Genomic DNA, 26,982 nt, shown 5'->3' with positions numbered 1-26,982 from the left:
TTGTCTGATATAATGTTTGAAATCTTTCAGAGTTGTACTTTGTACCCTTTTCAAATGGAAAAGCCACATATTTCGCAGAATGACCCACATTATTTTAAATATGGCAATCATTCAGTGCTGCAGTCTATAGGCTACAGTACTGTGCAAAAGTTTTAGGCACTCATGAAAAATATTGCAAAGTGAGGATGTCAGTTCTTCTATCTATTTCGGCTGTCTCAATTGCTTCAGTCTCTTCATGTAATCTCAGACTGACTCGATGTTCAGTGGGGGCACTGTGTGGGCACTGTGAGGGCAATGCCATCTGTTGCAGGGCTCCCTGTTCTTCTATTCTAATCTTTTCTATTTGCAAATGTAAGTTTGGGAGTCTAACATTTATATTTCCTATTGACACAATAAAGCTGAAGATATAAATAACCATCTTAAGACAAATGCTTTTGTGAAACACCTTATGTGCATGTAATAATGAACTAATAACTAGTCTGTGTTTAACATTGGAAAATCTGTAAAGGCTTTTGTTCACAACTGCATTTTATTGTAACCATCAAAGACATGAAGGACGATGAATTCTGTACATAATCTTCCATGAGAAATGTTCAGCTTTTGTCATAACAACACTCACAGACACTGATCAAGAACTGTATCACTTGGTGAAAAGGCAGGCAATCAATTTATAAAAACAAAGTAGAACTGCAAGAGAAGAAAAGAACTGTCACTTAACATTTAATTCAACACTGAATCTCCTAAACATGCCGGTCAATCGGTTTGAAATAACCGTGGTCACTGCAACCTGCAAAATGTCCTTACAGTAAAGGTGAAGGTGAGTTTTGTGGTGTACAGGAGGGGGGTGTTGTTGAGTAGCTGCTCCATGGCATGGTGGTGAACACCGTATGAACTGCTGTGATGTCCCGGGGTAAGCGGATGAACCCGTGCATGGATCCACAGTACGAATTAAACACCCGTTGTGAAGAGGTTACCGGGGCAATGGCCCAACACAGCACGGCAAGTGATGGAGACCTGTTGCTATGGTAACCCTCTTTGCTTTAGACAGAAATGACAAGGGGAAAAGGAGCAGCTTCGTCTTTCTTGCCTAGAGATATTTCCTTTATTTTCTCTGTATTGTATTCTTTCTGGTGAGAACCCCCTTTGTGTAAACTGCAGGGTAAAGAAGGAACAGACGGTTTGACATTTACAGTGTAAATATTAGTCAATTCAAATCACAACAAAACCCCACAGGACTGCACACAACTGCCAAGACACCAATGTTAGTCTCTTCGGTGTTTTTGTTTTGCTCTAAAATATCTCGAAACAGCAGTCAATTAATACTGAAAAATAAAGTGAACAATAAAGAAGTACGAGAACATGAGGAAGACAAACATGAGGGATTTACAGTACAAACACTGTCCCGAAACCTAAATTATAGCATACATACCAAAGAAACTGAACTTTTGAGTTCTAAAAAACCTTTGATAAATCAGGCTTTTGTGTAAGAGTTGACACTTTTGCAAAACGTAAAAAAGAAATGTGGTTTGTAACATAATTGTTGAAACAATAAATAACTCATCGGCTCTTCCTACAAGGAAAAACAACAAATCAAAACGGCAACAGCACATTTGAAAGGGTGGTAGTTTTGTGCTGTTCATTTTCAAAATGAAAATAAAAGTATTAAAACAAATATTAAAACATTACTATATGGAGGCAGATGACGGGTGGTACTTCGAACGTGGCTTACTTGGATAGCCATATAAGTTTCAGGATTCAAGTTTTTCTTTATTGAAAACAAGGGTCAGTGGCAAAAATATTTAGTTTGAAGTCTAGTGGCTTTTAGTCCATGTATGTTAGCTTTGAGGTCGCTTATGTGCAAGTGAACTATCTTTTAGAAGATATACAGAATGCATTTAAAACTTATTTCTCTTCCTGGAAAATGAATCTAAAATATTGATGACATCATCTTGCACTGAGGGGCGTATCCAGACTGTAGCCCCTCCCCCAAGTAAACCACATTCAAAGAAAGGGACCCTGGGGTTAAAAGCATGGAAGGAGGGGTGGATGAATGGATTAGAAATGTATGAGGAAGGGTAGGAGGTGTGCTTGTTGGACACAGTCCAGAACCGGTTCCAGAGGAATAGCCCATGTTTCTCTAACCCAATCCCCCACCCCATCTTTTTGTTTTCTATTGAGTAAATGACTTTATCCGAGGCTGGTGATGTTGGCCCGGCCACCAGGTGGCGCTACAATGCGTTGAGTGTTACGACGAGGGAGGTTGTCATCAATTTGAGCCCCTGCAAAATGTTAAAAAAGCATGGGTTAAATGACAATCACAGAGATAACATATTCACGTAACAGTTTCGGCATATTTTTGCGCATGGTATTTCAGCGCAACAACCTGCATTCTATGCACTGACCACCCGCAGTCTAGTTTATGCAGGCTCAATGCATCATAAATATTTAAATAAAGTTTAAGTGCAGTCCGCCCCTGATCGGCCCCAAAGTGCGTCATCGTCCCACTGGGAAAATGCCCGGTATGCCAGATTACAAATCCAGCCCTGATACAGAAATGACACCCGGTTGTTTACTCACCAGACAGGCTGAATCCCGACTGGTGCAGGTTGCGAACTGGCTGAGGAGCTGTTTTAGTCGGAGAAGCCTTCCCGGAAGTCACAGGGGTCATTACCTTGGGTGTTACAGTTACCTCACACACTGGGCCATCGTACAGACCCCGAGGGACCCCACGCAGCTCTGCAAGCTGTGACGAGAGACGTTGAAAACATTCAAACCAGACATCAAGTGTTAAAAATTGCATGAAAATCACAGACATTTAGTTTATGTCTGTTAGGTTTGAGACAGCTATCTACAGTATATGCTAGTTTACTCCTAAAAATCCTTTAGCAGATATACGCATTAAAATGTTTGTTTCTCTTGTCTAAATTCAACCCCAAAATATTGATGATACCATCTCACATTTAGAGACGTATACAAAATGTGTCCAGTTAAAAAGCTCTCTAGATTGAGAATGCTCTCTTAAATTATAAATACACCTGTCTCTGATACAGTGTTCCTTACAATGCAAGTGAATGGTGACCAGGACTTTGAAACTCCAAAAAGCTAATAAATGCAGCATAAAAGCAACCGCAGTAGTTAAACCATGCCTTCTGAAACAATATGATAGGTGTGGGTGAGAAACAGATCAATATTTAAGTTATTTTTAAAATACATTTCTACATTCACTTTCATTCTTCTTTTGTTTTTTTTGCATTCTTCATGCATATCGCCACCTACTGGGCAGGGGGGAGAATTTATAGTATAAAAGGACTTAAATATTGATCTGTTTTTCACCCACACCTCTCATATCACTTCTTAAGACATGGATTTAACCACTGGAGTCATATGGATTACTTTTATGCTGCCTTTATGTGCTTTCTGGAGCTTTCTGAGATGTTCTTTTAAAAATCTTCACTAGTGATCTGCTGAAAAAAGAAAGTCACATACATCTTTGATGGCATTAAGGGAATTGTTTTGTCTATAAATGCTATAGAATGACACTGGGAATCTACAAATGTCCCACCTGATGTTTCCCTACAATTTCCAGCAATTATAATAACATGTGTATATAAATGTATATGTACAGGTATATCTATAACCCCACCTTGCTGCGAGCCTTTATCCTCTTGTAGACGTAGTCAGCGAAGGGTTTGCGGGTGATGTATCGTCCAGACCCCTCAGTGGTGTGAAGATTCCCGTCCTCCAATACGATCTTCCCCTGACTGATCACCACCACAGGAGCTCCACGTACCTCAATGCCCTCGAAGATATTATACTCCACCGCCTGAGAGTCACAGAGAGAAAGAAAAAAAGATTAACACTGAAAGACTGGAAGTGATTGTTTGACCAGCCACAGTTCATTATGTTTATTTATGGGCGGGGTTATCTCAAAAAGGTGATACAACAATAATAGACCGTCATAGAAAAACTCAAATAACTGCAAAGCCTGTGGCACCCAAAAATTAGAGCTGGCCAGACTGAGAAAACTCTTGCCAGTTTTGATTATTCATCTTTGCATATTTGATCGCATCAGCATTTAAATCTGGCAGAACTAAATCTGAGTGGACAGCAGCATCGTCTGTCAGAGAGAGGGTGGAAACGCACGCTCATGGGGAACTAAAATATGATGTTTTTAAGTGCAAGAAAAACTTGACTAACATTTGTTTATTTTAGAGTTACAACCTCTATTCTATCCTCACCAGGTGGTGGTTCTTTGCAGAGATGATCTTGGTGACATCGGGGTCCCATAGAACCAGATCAGCATCGGAGCCCACGGCGATGCGACCCTTACGTGGGTACAGGTTAAAGATCTTGGCGGCGTTGGTGCTCGTCACAGCCACAAACTGGCTTTCATCCATCTTACCTGTCACCTGTGAGGCAGAACATCCATCTTTCATAAAGACAAGGTCATAAACCTCTCATGGGGATGTCAATGTCAATGTCAATGTCAATTTAATTTTATATAGCACAGTTTAAAACAACAACAACAGTTGACCAAAGTGCTGTACTATCATTACAACAAAAAATAAAATAGATCAAAATAAGCAAAATATGAAAACATACTATATAAGTACATAATAAAAGAGCAGTTAAAGACAAAGATACTCTACAAGTCAAGAAGCATATCTAAGATATTCTGTAAAAACTATTTAGTAGCGAATCAGCAGCCAGAGTATGTTCAATAAAATAGCGGTTATATGTTTGCGTTTGCGCCCACCTGTCAAAAACCTGGCAGCAGCATTCTGAACCATTTGTAAATGTCAGTAGTCAAGTCTAGATGAAACAAAGACATGAATCACCCTTTCAAAAATATATGTATATTTTTTCTCCCATTTTCTCCCAATTTGGAATGCCCAATTCCAACTACTTAGTAGGACCTCATGGTGGCGTGGTTACTCAACTCAATCCGGGTGAGTAGGACAAGTCTCAGATACCTCCGCTTCTGAGACCATCAATCCGTGCATCTGATCACGTGACTCGTTTGTGCATGACACCGCGGAGACTCACAGCATGTGGAGGCTCATGCTACTCTACGCGATCCACAAACATCTTACCACACGCCCCATTGAGAGCGAGAACCACTAATCGTGACCACGAGGAGGTTAGCCCATGTGACTCTACTCTCCCTAGTTTAGGAGACCTGGCTGGAGTCGCTCAGCACACCCTGGATTTGAACTCGCGACACCAGGGGTGGTAGTCAGCGTCAATACTCGCTGAGCTACCCAGGCACCCAACCCCTTCAACATCTTTGAAAGAAAAGACTTGACTTTAGCTAGGATACGTAAGTGGAAGAAACTAGATTTGACTACAGAATTTATTTGTTTATCGAACTTTAAGGGGGCTTTCACACTTGGTTCGATTGCCTGTTCCGAACCCGAGTTCGATTGCTCCCCCCTCCTGCCCCCGATGGACTGTGTTCACATTATATATTTGTATCCGAACAGCGGTACGCTTAGCGTCATGAAGCTGCAGCTGGTGCGTAATCGTGTTGCTTGATAACCGCGAAATGAAAAGGCGTCAAAATTCAATGAATAGACTTGCTCGGTTCACATTTGTTCTTCTTTTTTTTAACCTTTGGTTTTGTTTTCAACATCAAGATACAGAAACACACTTGCGTCTGTCTGCCGCAAAAATACTGAAATCGTTCAAAAGACAGCGGGCTGTCCTCCGAAGACAATTTTTGCGAAAGCAAGCAGAAATCATCTCTCTGCTTGCAGTGCGTGTGCGTCAATCCCGCTTTTTGTCAAGGTAAGTGTATACACACGCACGCACGAAAGTAAACCCTTTCTGCTCATTTTGAAAGTGACGCGTGTGAGACTGACGACCACATTATACGTCATCAATAGCGGTTCACTTCCGCGGTTTGGTTCGATTGCGTTCATATCAGCAGCGAAACGTACTGGAGTTCACATGAACCGTACACCAGACCACCTTTTTAAGCGGACCCGAGTACGGTTCGCGGGTGCGCACCCGAGTTCGGAAGACAGCGTTCACATCATCCAAACGAACCAAACTCTGACGTCAGTCGAACCGGGGTGCGCACCAAAAGTGCTAGTGTGAAAGCCCCCTTAGTCACAATCAAACAATACTCCCAGGGTTTTCACCAATGGTTTGACATGAGGAGCTAGTTCACCAAGATTAAGGGTGTGTTCACACTTGGCAGGTTTGGTTAGATTAAAACGAACTCTGGTGCGATTGCTCTGTTAGTGCGGTTCATTTGAACAAGTGTGAACGCTGTCACACAAACCTTGGTGCGCACTAAACAAGCAAACCGAGACCACCTGAAATGTGGGTCTCGGTCCGCTTCCAAACAAACTCTGGTGTGGTTCGATTGATATATGAACACAACATGGACCAAAGACGTCTAAACGGACCAAAAACAGGAACTAATTTGCCTAATATTGACCTCAAGCATAGGAGCTATTTTCCCAATTACAGTTCGGTACTGGTGACCGTCAGCTGTCCTTGTAGCATATCTTTGTTTGTGTGTACAATGGAGGAATTACTGGCGCTGTTTTGAATCCTTTACACATTTTATTATCTCTTCATTGTTCTCAGCTGGTAAAAATACCACATACATATAAGCATCCATGAGCGCATTTCCTAGCATTGTTTTGGATGTTCGGTAAGTTCAGTAAAAGAATATACGTCATAAAAGCTGTTCAATCAGGTCGTGACTTTTCCCCGATGCCTTCGGTTTTGTATCGTTAGGTTCGGTGTTAAAATAGCCAGTGTGAACGCTAAACAAACCTGGACTAAATGTATCATTTTCATTGTTGGTCCGGACCAAGAGGACCAAGAGAACCAAACTACAAGTGTGAACACACCCTAAGGTTGGCATACCTGAGGCCTCAGATGGGCCAAACACAATGATCTCATTAAGATGTATGAAATTTGATGATAACCAAGATTTTAAATCTGATAGACAGGCCAGCAAGGGTTCCAAGCTACATTTATCAGGGTTTTTTTTTCTCCCAAGGTGCATGGATTTGGGTGTTGTCCGCATAGCAATGAAAAGATCAACTACATTTATGCATTTGGCAGACGCTTTTATCCAAAGCGACTTACAGTGCACTTATTACAGTGACAATACCCCTGGAGCAACCTGGAGTTAAGTGCCTTGCTCAAGGACACAGTGGTGGTGGCTGTGGGGCTCGAACCAGCATCCTATTGATTACAAGATTACAGTTATGTGCTTAGACCACTACACCACCTCCACTCCCAACTATGTTTCTTAAAAATAGAGCCTATCAGAAGCTAGAATGGAACCTTGAGGAACCGCACAGATGTAAATTCACCAATCTTTTCCTCTATCACATTCTACACAACTGACAGATCTGAAATGTAGGTGGCACTCTAATGCATTTCAGCCCTCACAGATAGGCTTGTCCATAGACATTCAGTCTAATTTTAAGTTCATGCACCAGCCTCATATTTTCATTGACTATCTCGGCCACTTGAGTGGACTAGCTCAATCTTAGGTGTCATTAGAAAGCTGAGATCCTCCCCTTTGTGATTATATACAACAATTTTATTAGATTATACAGCCAAGTAAGCTCACAGACAATTTAAAAATAGATTTTTTTTTTAAACTGCCTAAGGTACTGTAAGAGAACTAAAATGTTTTTGGCGCATAAATGAGATGTTTGTATTTGATGTCTTACGGAAATCATATTTCAGATTGTGATTATTTTGAAAATATTTCAAACTGTGGTATTAGAGCAACAAAATATATGTTATAGTCACTTTCCCGAGAATGCAAGCTTTCATTTGATATATGACTTGCCTATTTAGGTGCTATGAGAAATAATTTTATATTCATTTGAATATTTCTACCCTATTACCTCTAGGGGGTGCTAATTGTGACGCGAATGATTTCAGGCCTTATTTTGTTATTTTATGTAACAAATGCAAAAGTGATGGTTTTTATTTTTAGTTTAGAAGTTTAGATTCTAAACTTTCATATGTACTGACATGTACTCTATAGGGGGACTTTGACATTTTAAGCATAAACAATCTTTTTTTTGTGATATAGCGAATCCCCTTTTTTTGCTTGTTCTAAAATACTAAAAACTAAAATAAAAATGGTAACACTTTACACGCCCAAAAATATATATATATTTTAGCCCATTTTTAAGATCTACACGTTTCAATTTCATAATTTTTTTTTTATCAAACTGAATTATGTAAAAGATAAATTAATAAAAATTTAAATATTTCGATTTTAGGATATTTTATTTAGTTAAAGAGTACTCAATTAAATACGATGGAATTTTGTGATGAAAATAAAATGCGTAAATGTTTAAATATATTCTTTTAACTGAATAAGGTTGTATTCGTTACAATAAGTTAATTAAATTAATTCACATAAATGAACAATACATGTACTTATTTACAATTAAATTTAAAAACTACATTAAAAAGAAAAAACTACAATTTTATCAAATTGAGTTATGTAATTTTTAACACAGTTAAATTAATAAAATAAAAATATTTAGGTTTTTAGTTTATTTTATTTAGTTAAAGATTACTCAATTAAATTTAATGGCATTTTGTAATGAAATTAAAATGCGTACATTTAAAAAAAAAAATGACGGAATAAAGTTGTATTTGTTAACATTAGTTAATTAGATTAGTTCACCTAAAACAATGAACAATACTTGTACTTAATTACAATTAAAAACAAATAAAATAAAAACTATAATAATCCTAGATGGTATTAATTTATATTAATGGATAAAGTACAATAGCTGTAGTGCATATAATATACAGTATCATCACTCACCACACATTTGTCCCAGATGAGAGACATTCTCTCCTCAGTGCCGTTTGTTCCTTCTGGGATGAAGGTGAAATTATCTTTGCCAACGGCCCTCTGAGAGGTGTTAAAGGTGCAGTGGGCACTGCCAGTAACCTGCAGATCACCACTGCACAAACACAGGATTGTAAAAGAGGATTAAAGCGCTCATCAAATACCCTACAAGCAATTAAAGATCATTAAGAGATATTATTCTTAATCATTTGTAGCTTTTCCTAGTTCATCATAAGAGGATGTTATGACGTGTAATAGTGCCCTCTAGTGATCGCACATGACTCTGTGCCCATTAACAGCAACACAACACTTGACTTGGGTGTATACTGCACATTTAATGGTAAATGTCCATTTAAGTCACCCAGATATTTCATGCATGCTGAAAGTGTGCACACTCTGCTTTTTATACATACTTCATAATGCAAAGATAGTATGAGTAGTATGGTAGTATGCCATTCCAAACGCATTGCGTGGGATACCGTATCCACAACGCAGTGATCTCGAATTTCCAATTCCAGTGTGAAGAATGTTTTCCCATGAGATTTCTTGGCATTTCTGAAATTTTAATTTGCAAATGAAAACCGATTTGTGAACCCCTTCGACTAATTCATTGAAAAAGAAAGATCCACTGACAAATGGGACATCACTATGGCTTGCAAGTACATTTTAATCTACACAAGAAAAAATATAGCTCATGAAATATTTCAGAGCAGAGAAAAACTAGAAAATAAAGAGATTTCCATTACGTTTTCAGCCCTAGAAAACAAGATTATTGACATGTATTCCACGTACATGGGAACCCTACTCATTATTTGGGACTGTCCAAAGCTTAGCTTATTATCCCACAAAATTTAACTAAAAATGCAAAAATAAATAGCATTAATGATAATGTTAATATTAAATGAAACTGTATGTCAGCATGCAATGTAGCTGAATGAAGTCATGTGCTAATAATGTAGCATACTACTGTTATCTTTGCGTATTTCATTCAATATTTATGAACAAATCAGCAGGCATGTTTATACACAGTGGGACTATTCCTAAGCTTTACAAAAAAATCACTGGGTTCCAAATAACTACCGTAATCTCATTTAAGGCAATGGAGCAGCTGTGTCCACCCACCAGGCGAGCAGGGAGTTGAGATAGTCCGGTGTAGTGGGGTCGGGACTGAGGGGGGGAGATGTGACGTAAGCTGCAGCTTTGGCCCAGTTTTTGCTCCAGTAATGAGTGCCGTCCGTCCCCAAACTAGCTGAGATGGGCTCCCCGTACACCACGGTACCTGTGAAGGTACAAAGCAGCGACACGTAAGAGTTACGTTTCTTTAAAGCTCATTGGCACTTCTAGCCACAGTTTTCCCGACCAAACATTGGGCGGCGTATGATGATTCCGATCACAGCTGGACTGTTTTCTGGTTCCGTAAACCACAAGAAGCGATGTTAAAACTACCAAAACGAGCGATCCAGATAAAGAACAACAACCATTTTAAAGTGTTGATAGAAGGTAAAATACGTTCAGGCTCAACTTGTGCAGTTGTCGGCTGTTATAACAACTCAAAGTAGTTATAGCAACGTAGTAGTTATACTATATCAATGTTACTAACCTCAGGCCATCACTTCATGATATCTACCCAGGTGAGGAATGGTCAAAAGGTCGTGATCATGACCAGTGGTCGATTTGTAACATACTTGTTTTGGAAGAGGTATTAGGGAGTCCAGAAGGGGATGCTCACCCTGTGGTCACTGTGGGTCCTAATGCCCCAGTATAGTGACGGGGCGGGTGCATCCTGTCATTGACCCTTCATTACATGTGGCCATAATACGCACCTGTTACCCTCTGTTATTGTATTTTAGGATGCATTGTGAAAATAATCCACGTTATGATCATGGAAAAAGGTTTTTCTAGACTAGTGTTTCCCAACCATGGCACACTTCTATCCCACTGTCCCACATAACCATTGTTGATTCTTGCAAATTAATTCTTGCAATGACACAGCAATCTATTTATTTACACGGCTCCAGACTAACATTTAAGAATGAGAGCACCGGTGTGTTAAATTCGACAGATTGTCACACTAGCACTTGATTTGTTTTCTTTCACGGTTTCTTTCTTTTTATGGGGATCTTGTTGATTAAAATACAGTCATCTGAAGACAATAAAAGCCTTTTTCTACAATCAGAGGGCATTAGAAAAGATTGTCCCTGTAATAAGTGCTCTGTAAGTCGCTTTGGATAAAAGCGTCTGCCAAATGCATTAATGTAAATGTAAATGTAGACTGTTGGCTCACTGTCACACATGCATTTTTTTCTAACGGAAGTTTGGGCTGTTTCTATGAAGGATGCTTAAACAGTGTTGTAACAAATTTGCTCTACACACAAAAGCATTTTGAGTTTTATGAGTTAAAAACATGTATGTATTGTATGTCTAACTCTACACATAGCAATATCTTACCTTCTGTTCTCTTTTTTTAAAGAAAGACAAAAGGTTTTCTTGATTTGTTCTCTTGGCCATTTTTGAAAGTGTGAGAAACTTTTGAAAACTTGCATGACTGTCAGTGGCGTAAGTTTCATATGAACACTAGAAAGGACAGGTCAAACCATCAAACTCCAAAATACCTTTTTGCAGGTGTTTTCAGAAAACCGGCGTCTTTTCGCATTGGAGAGAGAGAGAGAGAGCTCGCGTGCTCACGTTTGCCAGATTGAACAAATAAAAGTCACGCTGAGAGAATATTTTCAAACTGTGCAAGTGTAAAAGTCTGATTGGGGATATTTAACCTATTGAAATCTGGCAACCCCGAACATGTCGAACTCTAATTATGGATGGCTAATCGCCATTATTAAAATTCTGTTATTTATCAAACGTAGAACATTTTATATTTTACTTGCATGATTCATTGTAAAGTAATATATTACACAAGTAATCTGTAATAAATGTAAAACGTAAAATGTAACATCACATTCTCTGCACATTTTCACGTTTCACGAGGAAATAAAATGGATTGTCGTGGAAATTTGGCTCTAAAATATCAAACATATTTGATAACCTTTGAAGAGATGCAATCATAGTCTAAAGGTGAGAAATCAGAGTCTGCACCCGTTATATACTATGCAAAATATGACTGGTCCAAAACTGGGGTCAATTAGTGCTCGACCCGACTGCAAATCGGGGCTAAAACACGTGTTTAAGTGTTAGTTCACCCAAAAACCCACTCTCATCATTAAATCACCCTCATGCCATCCCAGATGTGTGACTTTCTTCTTCTGCAGGACACAAAGAATTTTAGAAGAATATTTCAGCTCTGTAGGTCCATACAATGCATGTGAAAGGTGGCCAGAACTTTGAAGCTCCAAAAAGCACATAAAAGACACATAGAAGTAATCTATACAACTCTATTGGTTAAATTCATATCTTCAGAAGCGATATGATAGGTGTGGGTGAGAAACCCTCTCTAAACCTCTAAATCTCCACTTTCACTTTCACTTGTTTAGTTTCACTTTCACATCTGAAAGTGAAAGTTAAAGTGGAGATTTATAATAAAAAAGGACTTAAATATTGAGCTGTTTCTCACCCACACCTATTATATCGCTTCTGAAGATATGGATTTAACCACTGGAGTCGTATGGATTCATATTATGTTTCATTTATGTGATTTTTTTGGAGCTACAAAGGTCTGGTCACCATTCACTTGCATTGTATGGACCAACAGAGCTGAGATATTCTTCTAAAAATCTTCATTTGTGTTCTGCTGAAGAAAGAAATTCAAACACATCTGGCATGGCATGAGGGTGAGTAAATGATGAGAGAATGTTTAGTTTTGGGTGAACTCTCCCTTTAAAGGGGTCATGACATGTCTTTTGACATAAAAGGTCATTGTACTACAAAAACATACTGTAAGTTTCAGAACTGAAATCTTCCTCTGCAATGAAACAAAGCTGCAAGAACGGCTCGTTCTCTACTTCGTGATTTTGTGATACCTAAAAATGCTATCTAGGAAGGCACCTTATAAGGCTTTGGAACAAAGCCGATGTCACATTTGTCGCATCTTTAATCATTTTAGAACCAGTTTTCTAGTTCTTTGATTTAGTTAAATAGCGATAAATCGTTGGTACTTTCAGATCACACAACTGTCGTACCCTTTTTCCTGGCCTGGGCGATGACATCAGCAGCACTCTTGCTCATCACCTTGGTGATATAGAGGGGACAGTTGGTCTGATTGGCCACAGTTACGGCCCGGTTTGCAGCTTCAGCCTCCACCTATAAAACAACAACAGACCTTCAGCTCAAATTACAGATGCATCCACTGTAAAGTGCTGTTAAGCACATCCTGAATGCTTACTGCACTTGATGTGTGCCAAACGACTCAGCTGAAACTTTCTGAAAGGTTTATGCGTGTTTGATACTATTGATCAGTGACTTTGGCAGCAAAAAGCACTGAGAATGGAAAAGTGCTTGTGAAATCCCCTGACACCTAAAAGGAAACCAACCATAAATGTGTTTTAGTGCAGAATTCCAAAGAATATAAACTGGGAAGCATTATTGGGTGAGCTACTTAAAACTTGAGGAGTAAGTAACTAAAAGTAGCAACATAGTCCAGTAGCTTTTCCAGTAACAAGCTACTTTTAACCACGAGTAAAGGTGTAGCATCACAAACCGCTACTTCACTGTTTTTACGAAGAGTCCAAAACATTAAAGTGAATCGGTTCATTTGGATGCTTCTTGTAAATAAACCTGGTAAAAATTTGCATATGTGTAGCATTCTGAAAAAAATAGGTAATCATGTAATTATTCATGTAAGTGAACCAGTTCAAATAAATGATTAACTTAAATGATGATCTTCATGGTTTTTATGCCAGATAAATACTGTTCTGGTTGCAGAATTAAATTAAATCATCTTACAGTTCTCTTCTTTAAATAGCTTCAATGTCTTAAGCTACTTTTTGTTAGTAACTTGTAGAGTAATTAGCTACTTTTTCAAAGGAGTAGCTTGACTGTAGCTCAACTATATATGATGAGTAGCTTATAACTTGACAAACTACAATTTCAAAGTAGCTTCCCCAACACTGCAAAGTAAATAGTTACTAGTGAAGCTAGTTATTTATAGATTTTTTTATCCCCTTTTCTCCCCAATTTTGGAATGCCCAATTCCCACTAATTTAGTAGGACCTTGTGGTGGTGCGGTTACTCACCTCAATCCGGATGGCGGAGGACAAGTCTCAGGTGCCTCCAGGGCTGGACTGGGGAGAGAAATCGGCACGGGGTTTTACATGGCAACTGGCCCAAAAGTTGTTGAGGGGGCATTTTCTGCATAGTGCCCTACCGTTTTGTGGTACATTTGTGGCTCATTTTTGCTTGTCGCGGCCCATCCGGCACATTTCACGGACGACCCACCGGCCCGCTCGGTTCTCCTGATGGCCAGTCCACCCCTGATTGGCCCAAAAGTGCGTCAGCCCACCGGGAAAATGCCTGGTATGCCAGATTACCAGTCCAGCCCTGGTTGCCTCCACTTCTGAGACAGTTAATCCGCGCATTTTATCACGTGACACGCTGTGCATGACACCGCGGAGACTTGCAGCATGTGGAGGGTCACGCTACTCTCCACGATCCACACACAACTCACCACACGCCCCATTGAGAGCGAGAACCACTAATCACCACCACGAGGAGGTTACCCCATGTGACTCTACCCTCCCTAGCAACCGGGCCAATTTGGTTGCCTAGGAGACCTGACTGGAGTCACTCAGCACACCCTGAATTCAAACTAGTGACTCCAGTGGTCATGGTTGGCGTCAATACTCGCTGAGGTAGCCAGGCACCTGGGGGACAAATCAAAAAATGTATCTTGCCCAAAACCAATAAACAGTATTTAAGAATAAATATAAAACACAAACATTGTGTTTATAACTGAGTAAATTTCACTACAAACAAAAATATACAGCAACAGCAAATTTGAATGTTATTTTAGAAGTGTTTTTATGTTTAGATGCACTTATAGTACCAGTAATGTGCTAAAAACCCTTCGGTCCAAAGATGTTTTTTTTTAAATGTAAACGTGTTGTGATTAGGGTTAGGTATTGAAACCGATTTCCTGTTTCGATTCGATTCTGATTCACAAGCTCTTGATTCGATCCCGATCTTGATTCGATTCGATATAGATTCATATGTGTTTATTGTATAGTAATAATGTCCATTTTGCTTACATATGTAAGAAATTCTCTCCCAGCTAATGCTGTTAATTATTCAGGGGACCTTCTAACTAGGTGCATTATTAAAATATTAATTTTACAAAGTATATTTACTTTGTTTTCCACTTGTCACATTTTTGCTTTTTAAAAATGTATTAAATCTATAAATATGATATATCATATTTTGATACATCTTTTTGTTTATTGTATTATTTATGTTATTTAAAAGTTTTTTACATTGATTTGTACTGTAGAACACAAGCTAAAAATCGGTACTGTCTCTTTAAGAAATCCGTCAGTTCTGTGAGGAGTGTCTGTAAATGAGCGCAGAAAAGACTTGGATTTAACTCATTCGTGCTATTGTTATATAGTTAACAGTTTATAAGCAGTACCTCCTCTGGACGGCTCAGGACATGTCCCTCAGGACCAGTGATACCCAATCCCAAAATTCTCTTCTGCTCCTGAAAACATGACCACCAGAGACACAAAAGCAGATGTTAGGGAAACGACAGCTTCAGTCACCATTCACTTTCATTGAATGGAATGAAAAGAGCAGCAGCAGCATTCTTCAAAACTTATCCTCATACGGGAGAGTAAATGATGACAAAATCGTCTTTTTTGGTGAACTGTCCCTTTACGTTGAGAGTCACCTGATAGAGAGAGGAAAGGTGGGCTTACCTCAGCGATGATGTCACCATTCTCTGCATGCACCTGTGCGATGGCTCCCAGATCCCTGATAACACTGAACACCTCATACATCTATAACAACAGAAGTTTTGTTTGTCAATGCAGTGCTGTGTGTGTGTTATCATCTGCTGTGGATCAAAAGCTACAGGAAATGGGGTGTAGATCACAGCATGCTGGACCGTTGCCCTGCGACCATCAGTCCTGCACACTCGAATCACACCAATGCATGGAGAACATTCCTGCAGTCTGTACCATTTACACTATGGGTCACAAACTATTGCATTGACAGTAAAATCTGCATGATTTAAAACACATGCATGAGATATCATATCTAAATCTAGAGTATATGCATTTAAAGATGCATGCATGAGAACTACCGTCATACCTGGGAGTCGGTCAGCTGGAAAACATCCTTGTAAGCCAAGTAGACTAGGAAAGAGTTGACGCCTGCAGAGAAGGCAGAGAATAAAGACCAGGATGTAAGATATCAGACATGAATAACACAAATACAGAAACTACAAACGCAAACAACGCACTGCAAAGAAATATTTGAACATTCTAAAAAAAAGATACATTTACTTGACAAGCAAAGTGGCGAATTTGAAATAAATTTAGTGCTAAAAAAAAAAAATCTAATAAATATTTTCAAATCTAAGCATCGTTGAGCCAAACCCATCTGTCACAGCACAGATGTATCAGAGATGGATTCTTGTCATAATTTCTTTATTTCTTTTCTTCTTCTTTTTTTTTTTTACAAAATGTGTAGTTCTGCAAATGCTTTCCCTCTAGAATTGGCAACTTCCTGTGCTAAAATTGCTATCAGTGTGAACGACCCTTTGAAATTAAAAACTTTAAAGTTAAAGGGACAGTTCACAAAAAAATTAAATTCTCTCATCATTTACTTACCCTCCTGGCATCCCAGATGCTTATGACTTTCTTTCTTCTGCAGAACAAAATAACACGATTTTTAAAGGAATATTTCAGCTCTCTATGTCCATACAATACAGTGAATGGGTGCCAAAATTGTGAAGCTCCAAAATCCACATAAAGGGAGCATAAAAGTAATCCATATGACTCCAGTAGTTAAATCCATGTGTTCAGACATGATATGATAGGTGAGAATTAAGTTATAATTTTGTCATAAATTCTCCTCTCTGCCCAGTAGGGGGCGATATGCACAAAGAAGGTGGATTATGGGATCAATTCCATGCCACATATATTTGCAAAAATATAAAGTATTGCAAAATAAAATAAAGTTTTGCAAAACAAAAAAAGTATTGAGCAAACAAAAAAAAAAAAATTTAAAACAAAAATTAAGTATCACAAACGTAAAATAAAGTATCGAGAGAAAAAAAGAAAGTTTTGCAAACATAATAAAGAATTGCAAAATATAAATAAAATATAGCAAAAATCAAGATGTAATTAATTGCAAAAATCAATGACTGTTGTAAAATAATCTAAAGATCTTTTATCCTTTTTATCTCTGCAACAGATTTTTAGGCAGCAATGATTTTGCCACACATCTTTTTCTTTGCAACGCTCCTTTTAATCTGCATTTCCATCACGTGTGAGCTCGTGATACCGTTTTGCCTTTGCGCTTCACTTTTCTCTGCGTTTCACTTTATGGCACTGTTTTGACGTGGGGGTGGAGTCAGGGGATTGGGGCGTGTACAACGGGCTCAGTGATGCCTCTCTGGAAGTTACGTCATTAGCTTGAGACACGGATCAAACATCATGGCTGAGCACAGGCGTGCAGGTGGATCTCAGGTATATAAAGTTGATTGTTTAAGCGTTTGCTTCAGATAAAGAAGTTAGAGATCAGTTAAAGCGGTGGATTTATTAGCCATACTCGCTAACATAGCCAGCATCTGCAGTTTATTCTCTCTCAATTGATTGGTTCTTATGTTTATTTTATAGATTATAATTGTCTATACCATAGTATGTTGTCTTCTAAAAAAATGTAAACTCCATATTTAGATGTAACATTATCACTGTTAAAGGAGACAATAAATAGATTACAAATAAAAAGTTAAACGATTGTAACAAACGTGCATGTGTTCTGTCTTTAAAAATAAAGTTTTGAAATATAAAATGTTCACATCCCCTATATTCTTAACCCTGCGTTATACAGCTATGTGGCATGGGGGGCGTGGTCGTGTGTCAGTCTGCGGGAGAGAGAGCGCGGTAAGGCTTGTCACCTGGTTTGTAATTATCTCTAACACCTGTGTCTTGTTGTAGTGATACGGAGAAAGACATTTAAAGGGACGCCAAGTGTCGAGAGGGAGAGAGAGAGTGGATCCAGAAAGCTCCACAGAGTGTGATATTGTTTTGTTTATGTTTACATTTCTACGGCGGTGACCGTCGTATGTTCGTGAAAGAAATTAAAGTGCTGATTTCAAACCTGCTTCGCTGTCTTCTGACTCCTCCATTGTTCAACGAACCTGTTCACAAGCTACCTAAGTTCTTACAATGCTCACAGTAAATGTACGTGTATCTAGGTCATCTCATGTATTGATTTGCCATGTCACATTTAGCAGAGAGAATATCCAGATGTCGTGACGAATCTTATTAGTGTTCTGACTCAAAGCTTCGGTCATATTCAGGCAGCTCAGGGTCAGCAGCAACAACAACAGCTTTCTCCTGCTGTTTCTCTGCCTCGAGTAGGCCTATACTCAGCAGGATATAACCAGGTTATCGGCACCTACTCTTAAGAATCAATCTGTTAAATTTGTTTTGCTTTTGCACAATTAACATAAGTGATGTTCTTTTATTGTTTGTAGATCGTTTCCTGGGATGCTTATTTGTAAGCTTTTTAACTTTTTATTTGTAATCTATTTATATCTCCTTTAACAGTGATAATGTAACATCTATTTATATATTTTTAAATATGGAGTTTAAATTTTTTTAGAAGACAACATACTATGGTATAGACAATTATAATCTATAAAATAAACATAAGAATCAATCAATAGTCCAATCAACTGAGAGAGAATAAACTGCAGATTCTGGCTATGTTAGCGAGTATGGCTAATAAATCCACCGCTTTAACTGATCTCTAACTTCTTTATCTGAAGCAAATGCTGTTAAAGCACATTTAATGCTAATTAAATAAAAGGAAACAATTTTTTTTTTTTTATTGAACACCAAGTACAGAACAAAAACAGAATGTACATCTACAATGGCATTGGTAAGTACAGGTAAATGAGTATTAAGCAAGGCACATATCAGTTAAAATAAAATAAATAAATTAAATGTATAAAATAAAAAATACAAATACAGAGGGGTCTCTTTATTCCTCTTTTAAGAGCTCAAGGTCTCTTATTATTCCAGCCAATTTCTGGGCCTTTTTACTTTACATTCCAACGCTGGAAAGAAATTACAAATCAATTCTCTTTTAAATACAGAAAAATAAGGTTTCGTCTTCATACATTTGGACTTATGAATGAAAAATGTGCCCAGTATCAACATTACATTAATAAGAAATTCATTTCTTTTCTCGTCCAACAGCACTCCAAACATAACATGTTTCCTAGCAAAAGTGGGCAGTGAGTGAATCTTTGATTCCAACCAATAAGACATATTTTCCCAAAAAGTATTTGAAGAAAAACGAGAAAAAAAGATGATCAGAACGTCTCTGTCAATTTGACAAAAAGTACAGGCATTTTCTTCAAAATTAAACCGTTGTCTTAAAAATTCACTTGACGGGTATACCCCATTGAATATTTTAAAATGAGTTTCCTTAAACAATCAACTTTATATACCTGAGATCCACCTGCATGCCTGTGCTCAGCCATGATGTTTGATCCGTGTCTCAAGCTAATGACGTAACTTCCAGAGAGGCATCACTGAGCCCGTTGTACACGCCCCAATCCCCTGACTCCACCCCCACGTCAAAACAGTGCCATAAAGTGAAACGCAGAGAAAAGTGAAGCGCAAAGGCAAAACGGTATCACGAGCTCACACGTGATGGAAATGCAGATTAAAAGGAGCGTTGTAAAGAAAAAGATGTGTGGCAAAATCATTGCTGCCTAAAAATCTGTTGCAGAGATAAAAAATGATAAAAGATCTTTAGATTATTTTACAACAGTCGTTGATTTTTGCAATTAATTACATCTTGGTTTTTGCTATATTTTATTTATATTTTGCAATTCTTTATTTTTGTTTGCAAAACTTTCTTTTTTTCTCTCGATTATTTTACGTTTGTGATACTTAATTTTTGTTTTACATTTTTTTTTTTTTTGTTTGCTCAATACTTTTTTTGTTTTGCAAAACTTTATTTTATTTTGCAATACTTTATATTTTTGCAAATATATGTGGCATGGAATTGATTCTATAGTGGATCACCAAAAACAGAAGGAGAAAGTGAAAGTGAAGGAAAAAGGATTTAAATATTTATCTATTTTCCATCCACACCTATTATATCGCCACCACTGGCCAAATTGATGCCCTACATAAAGTTCCAGGTGGAAAGGGGGTGGTTCGCGTGATATGAGCGTGAAGCAATCAACTGACAGGGGGCGTGGGGGGGTTCGCGTGATATGAGCGTGAAGCGATCATCTGTGTTCTGCAACTGCTTTCAGGCCCTTGAATAATGTATAATGTGCACGTAAGGGCAGCCGGTGGACATTATGGTACCCATACCCAATTACCCAATGCTAGGGTAAGATGGTGCCCCCTAGGGAGTTGGTGCCCTACGCAGACTGCGTAGTCTGCTTATAGGGAGCGCCGGTACTGCATATCGCTACTGAATAATGAATTACTGGATTCCATTTATGTTGCCCTTGTGGATTTTGGAGCTTAAAAATGTTGGCACCCATTCACTTGCATTGTATGGTCCTACAGAGCTGAGATATTCTTCTAAAAATCTTCATTTGTGTTCAGCAGATTAAAGAAATTTAAACACTTCAGGGATGTCATGAGGGTGAGTAAATGATGAGAGAATTTAAATTTTTTTGGTTGACTATCCCTTTAAGTGTGGTAGATGTACCGTACTTATTTAAAGGTGCAGTATGTAACAATATCATGTAATAATCGCCTTTATTTGGGCAATGTGTGAACAGCTTGTAATGCAACTTAAAAAATGAGCCCTTCCCGGACTTCCTAGGTTGCCTATTAAAGCCTGTAGACGGATTTTCATGCAAAGGGAGAGGGTCACATTTGCTGGGAAAATCCAAAGGATGTAACGTTTATGCGCGCTCCCAAAGCATTCTACTGAATCCCGTCTGGCTAAGCGGGAACGTGATCTTGGGTGAGCAAAAACTAGAATGAACATCGGCAGGGTATTTGATTCCTGGAGTCAGGTATACATGATCAATTTAAGCAAATATGCTGGTTTCTTGATCGTAGTACAACATATTACATACAAGACATACAATAGTGCAACAGTAAACTGTCTGGTGTAGTTCGCTTGTAAGTAGCTGTATGTGTGTATCATTATGCTATGTTAGCTGATAAGTAGTTTTAGTTTAGTCTCAAAGTTTGTAGTAAAAAAATCATAACTGATATTTTAATTATGCTACCTCATCTGTCAGCATGATGCCAGTGAATCAAGCTCAGTCTTTGTACGTTACCTCATTGTTTTGGTCGATGCTCGCTCGTGTCCCTGTGGAGTGTGTGCACGAGCGCAAGAATGAGCAGCAGTTAGCTGGCTGCAGTTCACTTAACGACCACAGGTGTCACTAATAACAAGGGTTTCTGAATCTAATATACTGCACCTTTAACTTATTAAAGTTGTATTTGTCAAATGTGCAACATAGCAACAGCAGTACATGTTGACAACAACATTTATTTTTCTACAAGTACATGACCTGATAATACAGTAAATGCACTAAATTGAAATAGAATGGAAATTTGAGGGTTCGTACCGTGATCTTTGACCAGTGCCTCGACCTCCTCCTGCATGCCCTTGTGCCACTCCGTGATGTCCACATGGAGTGAGTAATCACAGCACGATTTATGATCTGCCCACTCTCTCCACTGGTTAAAGGCGGCAATCAGACTAACACCAGGCTCGGGAACCACATGATCAACTGACAACACAAATACACACACATAAAAACCAACTTGACTGTGTCACAGTCTTCCGCTGCAGCTGGAAAAAATCAAATCAAACAGTCTAACAGGCAGGAGAGGAGTCCTGGAAAAACTCCAGGAAGCGCTAATTGGAGGCACTGCTCATCTGAAGTTCATTCGGTCACATTCCGCACATGCCTGGCGTGACCGACCCTTGTCCCAGCAGACTGTTGAGGGTGTTAGTGTCTGTCAGATGGTCTAAGATCTCAACCCAAACGTGGCATCGGCTAGGTCCTAGACAGACCACACGGTCAGAGCTGGAGCCAATGCTAACTGCTAATAGGACATCAGACATGATAACTGTGACTAATTATGTTGTTCTGTCTGAACTGGTAGTGACTGACGCTGGGCTTGTATCATAAACTGTTCTCATCTCACTAACACAGCTGTGTTACATTACTGTGTTGCAACTGGAAGATTCTAAATTCCGATGACCGTAAGCTTCCAAATGCTTCCAAAGTTCAAAGCATATAGCCAGATTTAACACACACAAAAAAAGTTGGAATAAATGTTTCGCTTGGCTTTGTTTTTGATCAATGACACAAATGTTATCAGATGGGGAAATTATTATTTGGTACTTTATAATTACCATATACTTGTACCATTGTATTTACACGGTATTCCAACTCAAAAATACCATGGTACAAAAATAAAAACAAGGTAAACATATTACAAAGTAATATGTGTCAATCAGAAAATTCTACATTTATTAGGGATGCAAAATAAAGTAAATAAATAAAAGTACTTGTAAATCAAATTCAGATGGGAGCTATACCAAAAGTAAAGTAATTTAAATTCTTTGTATGGCGGAATTTGATTATCATTGAAGCTCAACATGAAATATAATAATATCTATGAATAAAACTGGCCTTTCGTTTGCCTTGTTATCAGTTCATTAGTTGCACCTGCCTTCCTCATTACCCTTCTTGTTTCCCCCCTATTTAAGCTCCTCTCATGTTCAGTCCAGTGCCAGATTGTTTTGTAAAGTTTGTCAGTGTGTGAGTTTCGTGTATTCTAGTCTTGTCTCCGATTGGATAAAAACAATTCATGAATGTCAGTCATGCCAACCCAAGATTTGTGAGACTTTCTTTCTTCTGAAGAACACAAATGAGGGTTTTTAGAAAAATATTTCAGCTCTTTTGGTCCATACAATGCAAGTGAATGCTGATCAGAACTTTGAAGCTCAAAAAAGCACATAAAGGTAGCATAAAAGTAATCCATAAGACTCCAGTGGTTAAATCCATGTCTTCAGAAGCACTATGATGGGTGTGTGTGAGAAACAGATCAATATTTAAGTCCTTTTATACTATAAATTCTCCCCCCTGCTCAGTAGGTGGCGATACGCACGAAGAATGTGAATCGCAAAAAATTCAAAGAACGTGAAAGTAGAAATGTATTGTTTTCTCACCCACAAAAAACATCTTATTGCTTCGGAAGATATGGATTTAACAACATATGGGTACTTTTATGCTGCCTTTATATGCTTTTTCTTTTTTTAAATATGTTTTTGACATGCATTGACTTGCATCTAGGATGGCACGAGGGTGAGTAAATGATATGTGAATTTTCAGTTCATGTAATCGGTAATACTCCAATAAGGTTCCATTCGTTAACAATAGTTGATGCGTTGTGTATATTTTTGTCAAAAGATATTTTGTTAATGTTAGTTGTGCATTGTTAGTTCATAGTGCATTAACTAATGTTAACAAACACATCTTTTGATTTTAAAAATGTATTAGTATATGTTGAAATTAACATGAACTAAGATTAATACATTCTGTAAAAGTAAACTAATGTAGTTAATGTTTACATAAACCCCACTAAGGTAAAGTGTTATTTTATTTTAATCTACTGACAGCTTTATGTTTCATACTATTAATGGTTATATTCTTTCATTTTGAACATACTGATCATCGTTGTGCCACCAGCCAGAGCAGCTCGCGTGCCCTGGTAGAAGTCATCGGCTGCTGTCATGCCCCGATCAGGCATCTGAAAGCGGGTATGGACATCAATGCCACCTGGTATCAGCATCATGCCGTGGGCATCAATGGTCTTCACACCACCAGGAACTATGAGGTTATCACCAATTTGCCTGGAGAGAAATACAGAGGTCTGAACTCTACTGTCTTCAATTCTGACAAAGGAACAGATTAGAAAAATGACAAAATAATCCAAATAAACTTGCTTGATGACTCCATCCTCCATGTAGATATCCGCATGGAAAGACTGATCATCATTCACTATCTTCGCTCCTTTGATTAGAAGACGGTCACTCTGAGAGAAAGAGAGAAGTTTATTTCCAACAGCTGTGTGCATATATTTATGAACTTATTTAGTGTAACATTTATTACATCACAATATTACAGTTGCAGTCACTGCAGTAAATATGCAAATGAGATGCAAAACCACTGACAATCAACAGCGTTCAATAAATGTCCAACAAGCCCTGGACATCAGATTCAATCATAACTGAAGCAGAAAGATCGCTGAGGCACATTGATTTACCATGATAAGTGTGATTCTCATTGTAAATCAATTCTGACACGCTATCATGAGGCCAAACGTCATTTCAGGACACTGGAATCAACTGCTGCCCACATGCATGCAGTCCTGTAGAGACATGCCGTTTATAGTACTGTGAAGGGAGAAAACTGCTAAAACACTCAAACTCCTGTCAGTCCCTCCTCTTACATCACTAGAATAAAATCTGCATTTCTTTGCAAAACAACCTGGGTTGGTGGAATATGTTTTCACGACTTTTGACATTTGGGGATATAGCAGATATAACTGAAAACAAGGTAAATACACATCAAATATTGACAATTCACAATGATTATGGGATATTAAAAGCCAGAGAAAACAGGTAAGTCTTTAGGACAGATTTGAATGCTGAGATTGAAGGGGCTAGCCTGATGTGGAGAGCTAGACTACTCCATAGTTTCGGACCGACGACCCTAAATGCACGATCGCCTCTTTTTTAAAATCTAGATCTAGGAACAGAAAGTAGGCCAAGATCACAAGATCTCAGATTTCTCAATGGAGTATATGAATGGAGCAAATCAATCAGATATTTGGGGGCCAATTATTAAGGGCTTTATAAACAAACGATAACATTTTGAAAAAACAATTCTATACTTAACCAGAAGCCAACGCAATTCAGATAGGTGTGACTGACCCATACTTGAGTCCCCGTGATAAGTCAGCGTTTGCACCAGCTGTAATCGGGAAAGGGATGATTGAGCGACACCATAATAAAGCGAGTTGCAGTAATCTAGATGTTAAGTAACAAATGAAAATTGGTAGGAGGGACCTTCAAACAGCAAAAACCAAATTAAATACGTTCCTGACCTGAGAGCGAACTCCACACACTGGGGCAATTAACACAGGAGAACTTGCTCCAGGCTCAAGAACATCAAAGCCAGCTATATAATAGGGGTACTAAGCTATGGGAATATACACTCACCTAAAGGATTATTAGGAACACCTGTTCAATTTCTCATTAATGCAATTATCTTATCAACCAATCACATGGCAGATGCTTCAATGCATTTAGGGGTGTGGTCCTGGTCAAGACAATCTCCTGAACTCCAAACTGAATGTCAGAATGGGAAAGAAAGGTGATTTAAGCAATTTTGAGCGTGGCATGGTTGTTGGTGCCAGACAGGCCGGTCTGAGTATTTCACAATCTGCTCAGTTACTGGGATTTTCACGCACAACCATTTCTAGGGTTTACAAAGAATGGTGTGAAAAGGAAAAACATCCAGTATGCGGCAGTCCTGTGGGCTGAAAATGCCTTGTTGATGCTAGAGGTCAGAGGAGAATGGGCCGACTGATTCAAGCTGATAGAAGAGCAACTTTGCCTGAAATAACCACTCGTTACAACCGAGGTATGCAGCAAAGCATTTGTGAAGCCACAACACGCACAACCTTGAGGCGGATGGGCTACAACAGCAGAAGACCCCACCGGTACCACTCATCTCCACTACAAATAGGAAAAAGAGGCTACAATTTGCAAGAGCTCACCAAAATTGGACAGTTGAAGACTGGAAAAATGTTGCCTAGTCTGATGAGTCTCGATTTCTGTTGAGACATTCAGATGGTAGAGTCAGAATTTGGCGTAAACAGAATGAGAACATGGATCCATCATGCCTTGTTACCACTGTGCAGGCTGGTGGTGGTGGTGTAATGGTGTGGGGATGTTTTCTTGGCACACTTTAGGCCCCTTAGTGCCAATTGGGCATCGTTTAAATGCCACGGCCTACCTGAGCATTGTTTCTGACCATGTCCATCCCTTTATGGCCACCATGTACCCATCCTCTGATGGCTACTTCCAGCAGGATAATGCACCATGTCACAAAGCTCGAATCATTTCAAATTGGTTTCTTGAACATGACAATGAGTTCACTGTACTAAAATGGCCCCCACAGTCACCAGATCTCAACCCATTAGAGCATCTTTGGGATGTGGTGGAACAGGAGCTTCATGCCCTGGATGTGCATCCCACAAATCTCCATCAACTGCAAGATGCTATCCTATCAATATGGGCCAACATTTCTAAAGAATGCTTTCAGCACCTTGTTGAATCAATGCCACGTAGAATTATGGCAGTTCTGAAGGCGAAAGGGGGTCAAACACAGTATTAGTATGGTGTTCCTAATAATCCTTTAGGTGAGTGTACACGGGAGATAAAGTCCTTGTATTGCTCCCCACATCGAGCTTTTAAGTACTCGCCAAGTGGCAAGGACCCTTTGAGGTCACATGGAGAGTTGGGGAAATCGATTACGAGGTGAAACGAATGGATAGAGACGGAGCACATCAGATTTACCACCTCAAACTCTTAAAACCATGGAGATAAGCGACCCCCGTGATTTTGATAAAGGTCGTTCCGGAGAGGGAGGAGTTCGAACCAGAGGTGAACTTAAAAGCCAACGATTGAGTTACCCCAGTCACTTATTGAGATCAACTCTCACCATCCCAAGTCAAGGAGGTTGCACGGTTGTAAGCAGAATTTTCCAATGTGTTCTCACGCGTAGTCATCCCTACCTATTACCCGAGCACAAAAAAAAGTGGTTCGGGAAGAATTAAAGGCCATGCTTGATATGGGGGTAATAGAAGTATCCCACAGTGACTGGACCAGCCCAGTGGTGCTGGTTTTATATCTAAAATATCTTACATTGACCATTGTGTAGTTTG

The 26,982-nt window shown here is 38.8% G+C and overlaps 1 protein-coding gene across 1 annotated transcript in view; it reads right to left on the bottom strand.

Annotated features, from left to right (window-relative positions):
- Nucleotides 1-516: 516 nt before the first annotated feature.
- dpysl2a (dihydropyrimidinase like 2a) overlaps nucleotides 517-26,982 on the bottom strand; it is a 32,557-nt gene continuing 6,091 nt past the window's right edge. The window contains exons 2-14 of the mRNA XM_052108280.1: nucleotides 23,975-24,063; nucleotides 23,697-23,881; nucleotides 21,582-21,746; nucleotides 16,103-16,164; nucleotides 15,709-15,789; nucleotides 15,423-15,491; nucleotides 12,982-13,102; nucleotides 9,974-10,130; nucleotides 8,825-8,966; nucleotides 4,239-4,409; nucleotides 3,644-3,823; nucleotides 2,578-2,743; nucleotides 517-2,279 (exon numbers count right to left, since the gene is read on the bottom strand). Of these exons, the coding sequence (XP_051964240.1) occupies nucleotides 2,188-2,279; nucleotides 2,578-2,743; nucleotides 3,644-3,823; nucleotides 4,239-4,409; nucleotides 8,825-8,966; nucleotides 9,974-10,130; nucleotides 12,982-13,102; nucleotides 15,423-15,491; nucleotides 15,709-15,789; nucleotides 16,103-16,164; nucleotides 21,582-21,746; nucleotides 23,697-23,881; nucleotides 23,975-24,063 (1,680 nt within the window). The 3' untranslated portion in view covers nucleotides 517-2,187. The remainder of the gene's footprint in view (nucleotides 2,280-2,577; nucleotides 2,744-3,643; nucleotides 3,824-4,238; nucleotides 4,410-8,824; nucleotides 8,967-9,973; nucleotides 10,131-12,981; nucleotides 13,103-15,422; nucleotides 15,492-15,708; nucleotides 15,790-16,102; nucleotides 16,165-21,581; nucleotides 21,747-23,696; nucleotides 23,882-23,974; nucleotides 24,064-26,982) is intronic.

This window comes from Xyrauchen texanus, chromosome 37, assembly GCF_025860055.1.
Source record: "Xyrauchen texanus isolate HMW12.3.18 chromosome 37, RBS_HiC_50CHRs, whole genome shotgun sequence".
Taxonomy (NCBI): Eukaryota; Metazoa; Chordata; class Actinopteri; order Cypriniformes; family Catostomidae; genus Xyrauchen; species Xyrauchen texanus.
This window is presented reverse-complemented; position numbering and strand designations above follow the sequence as displayed.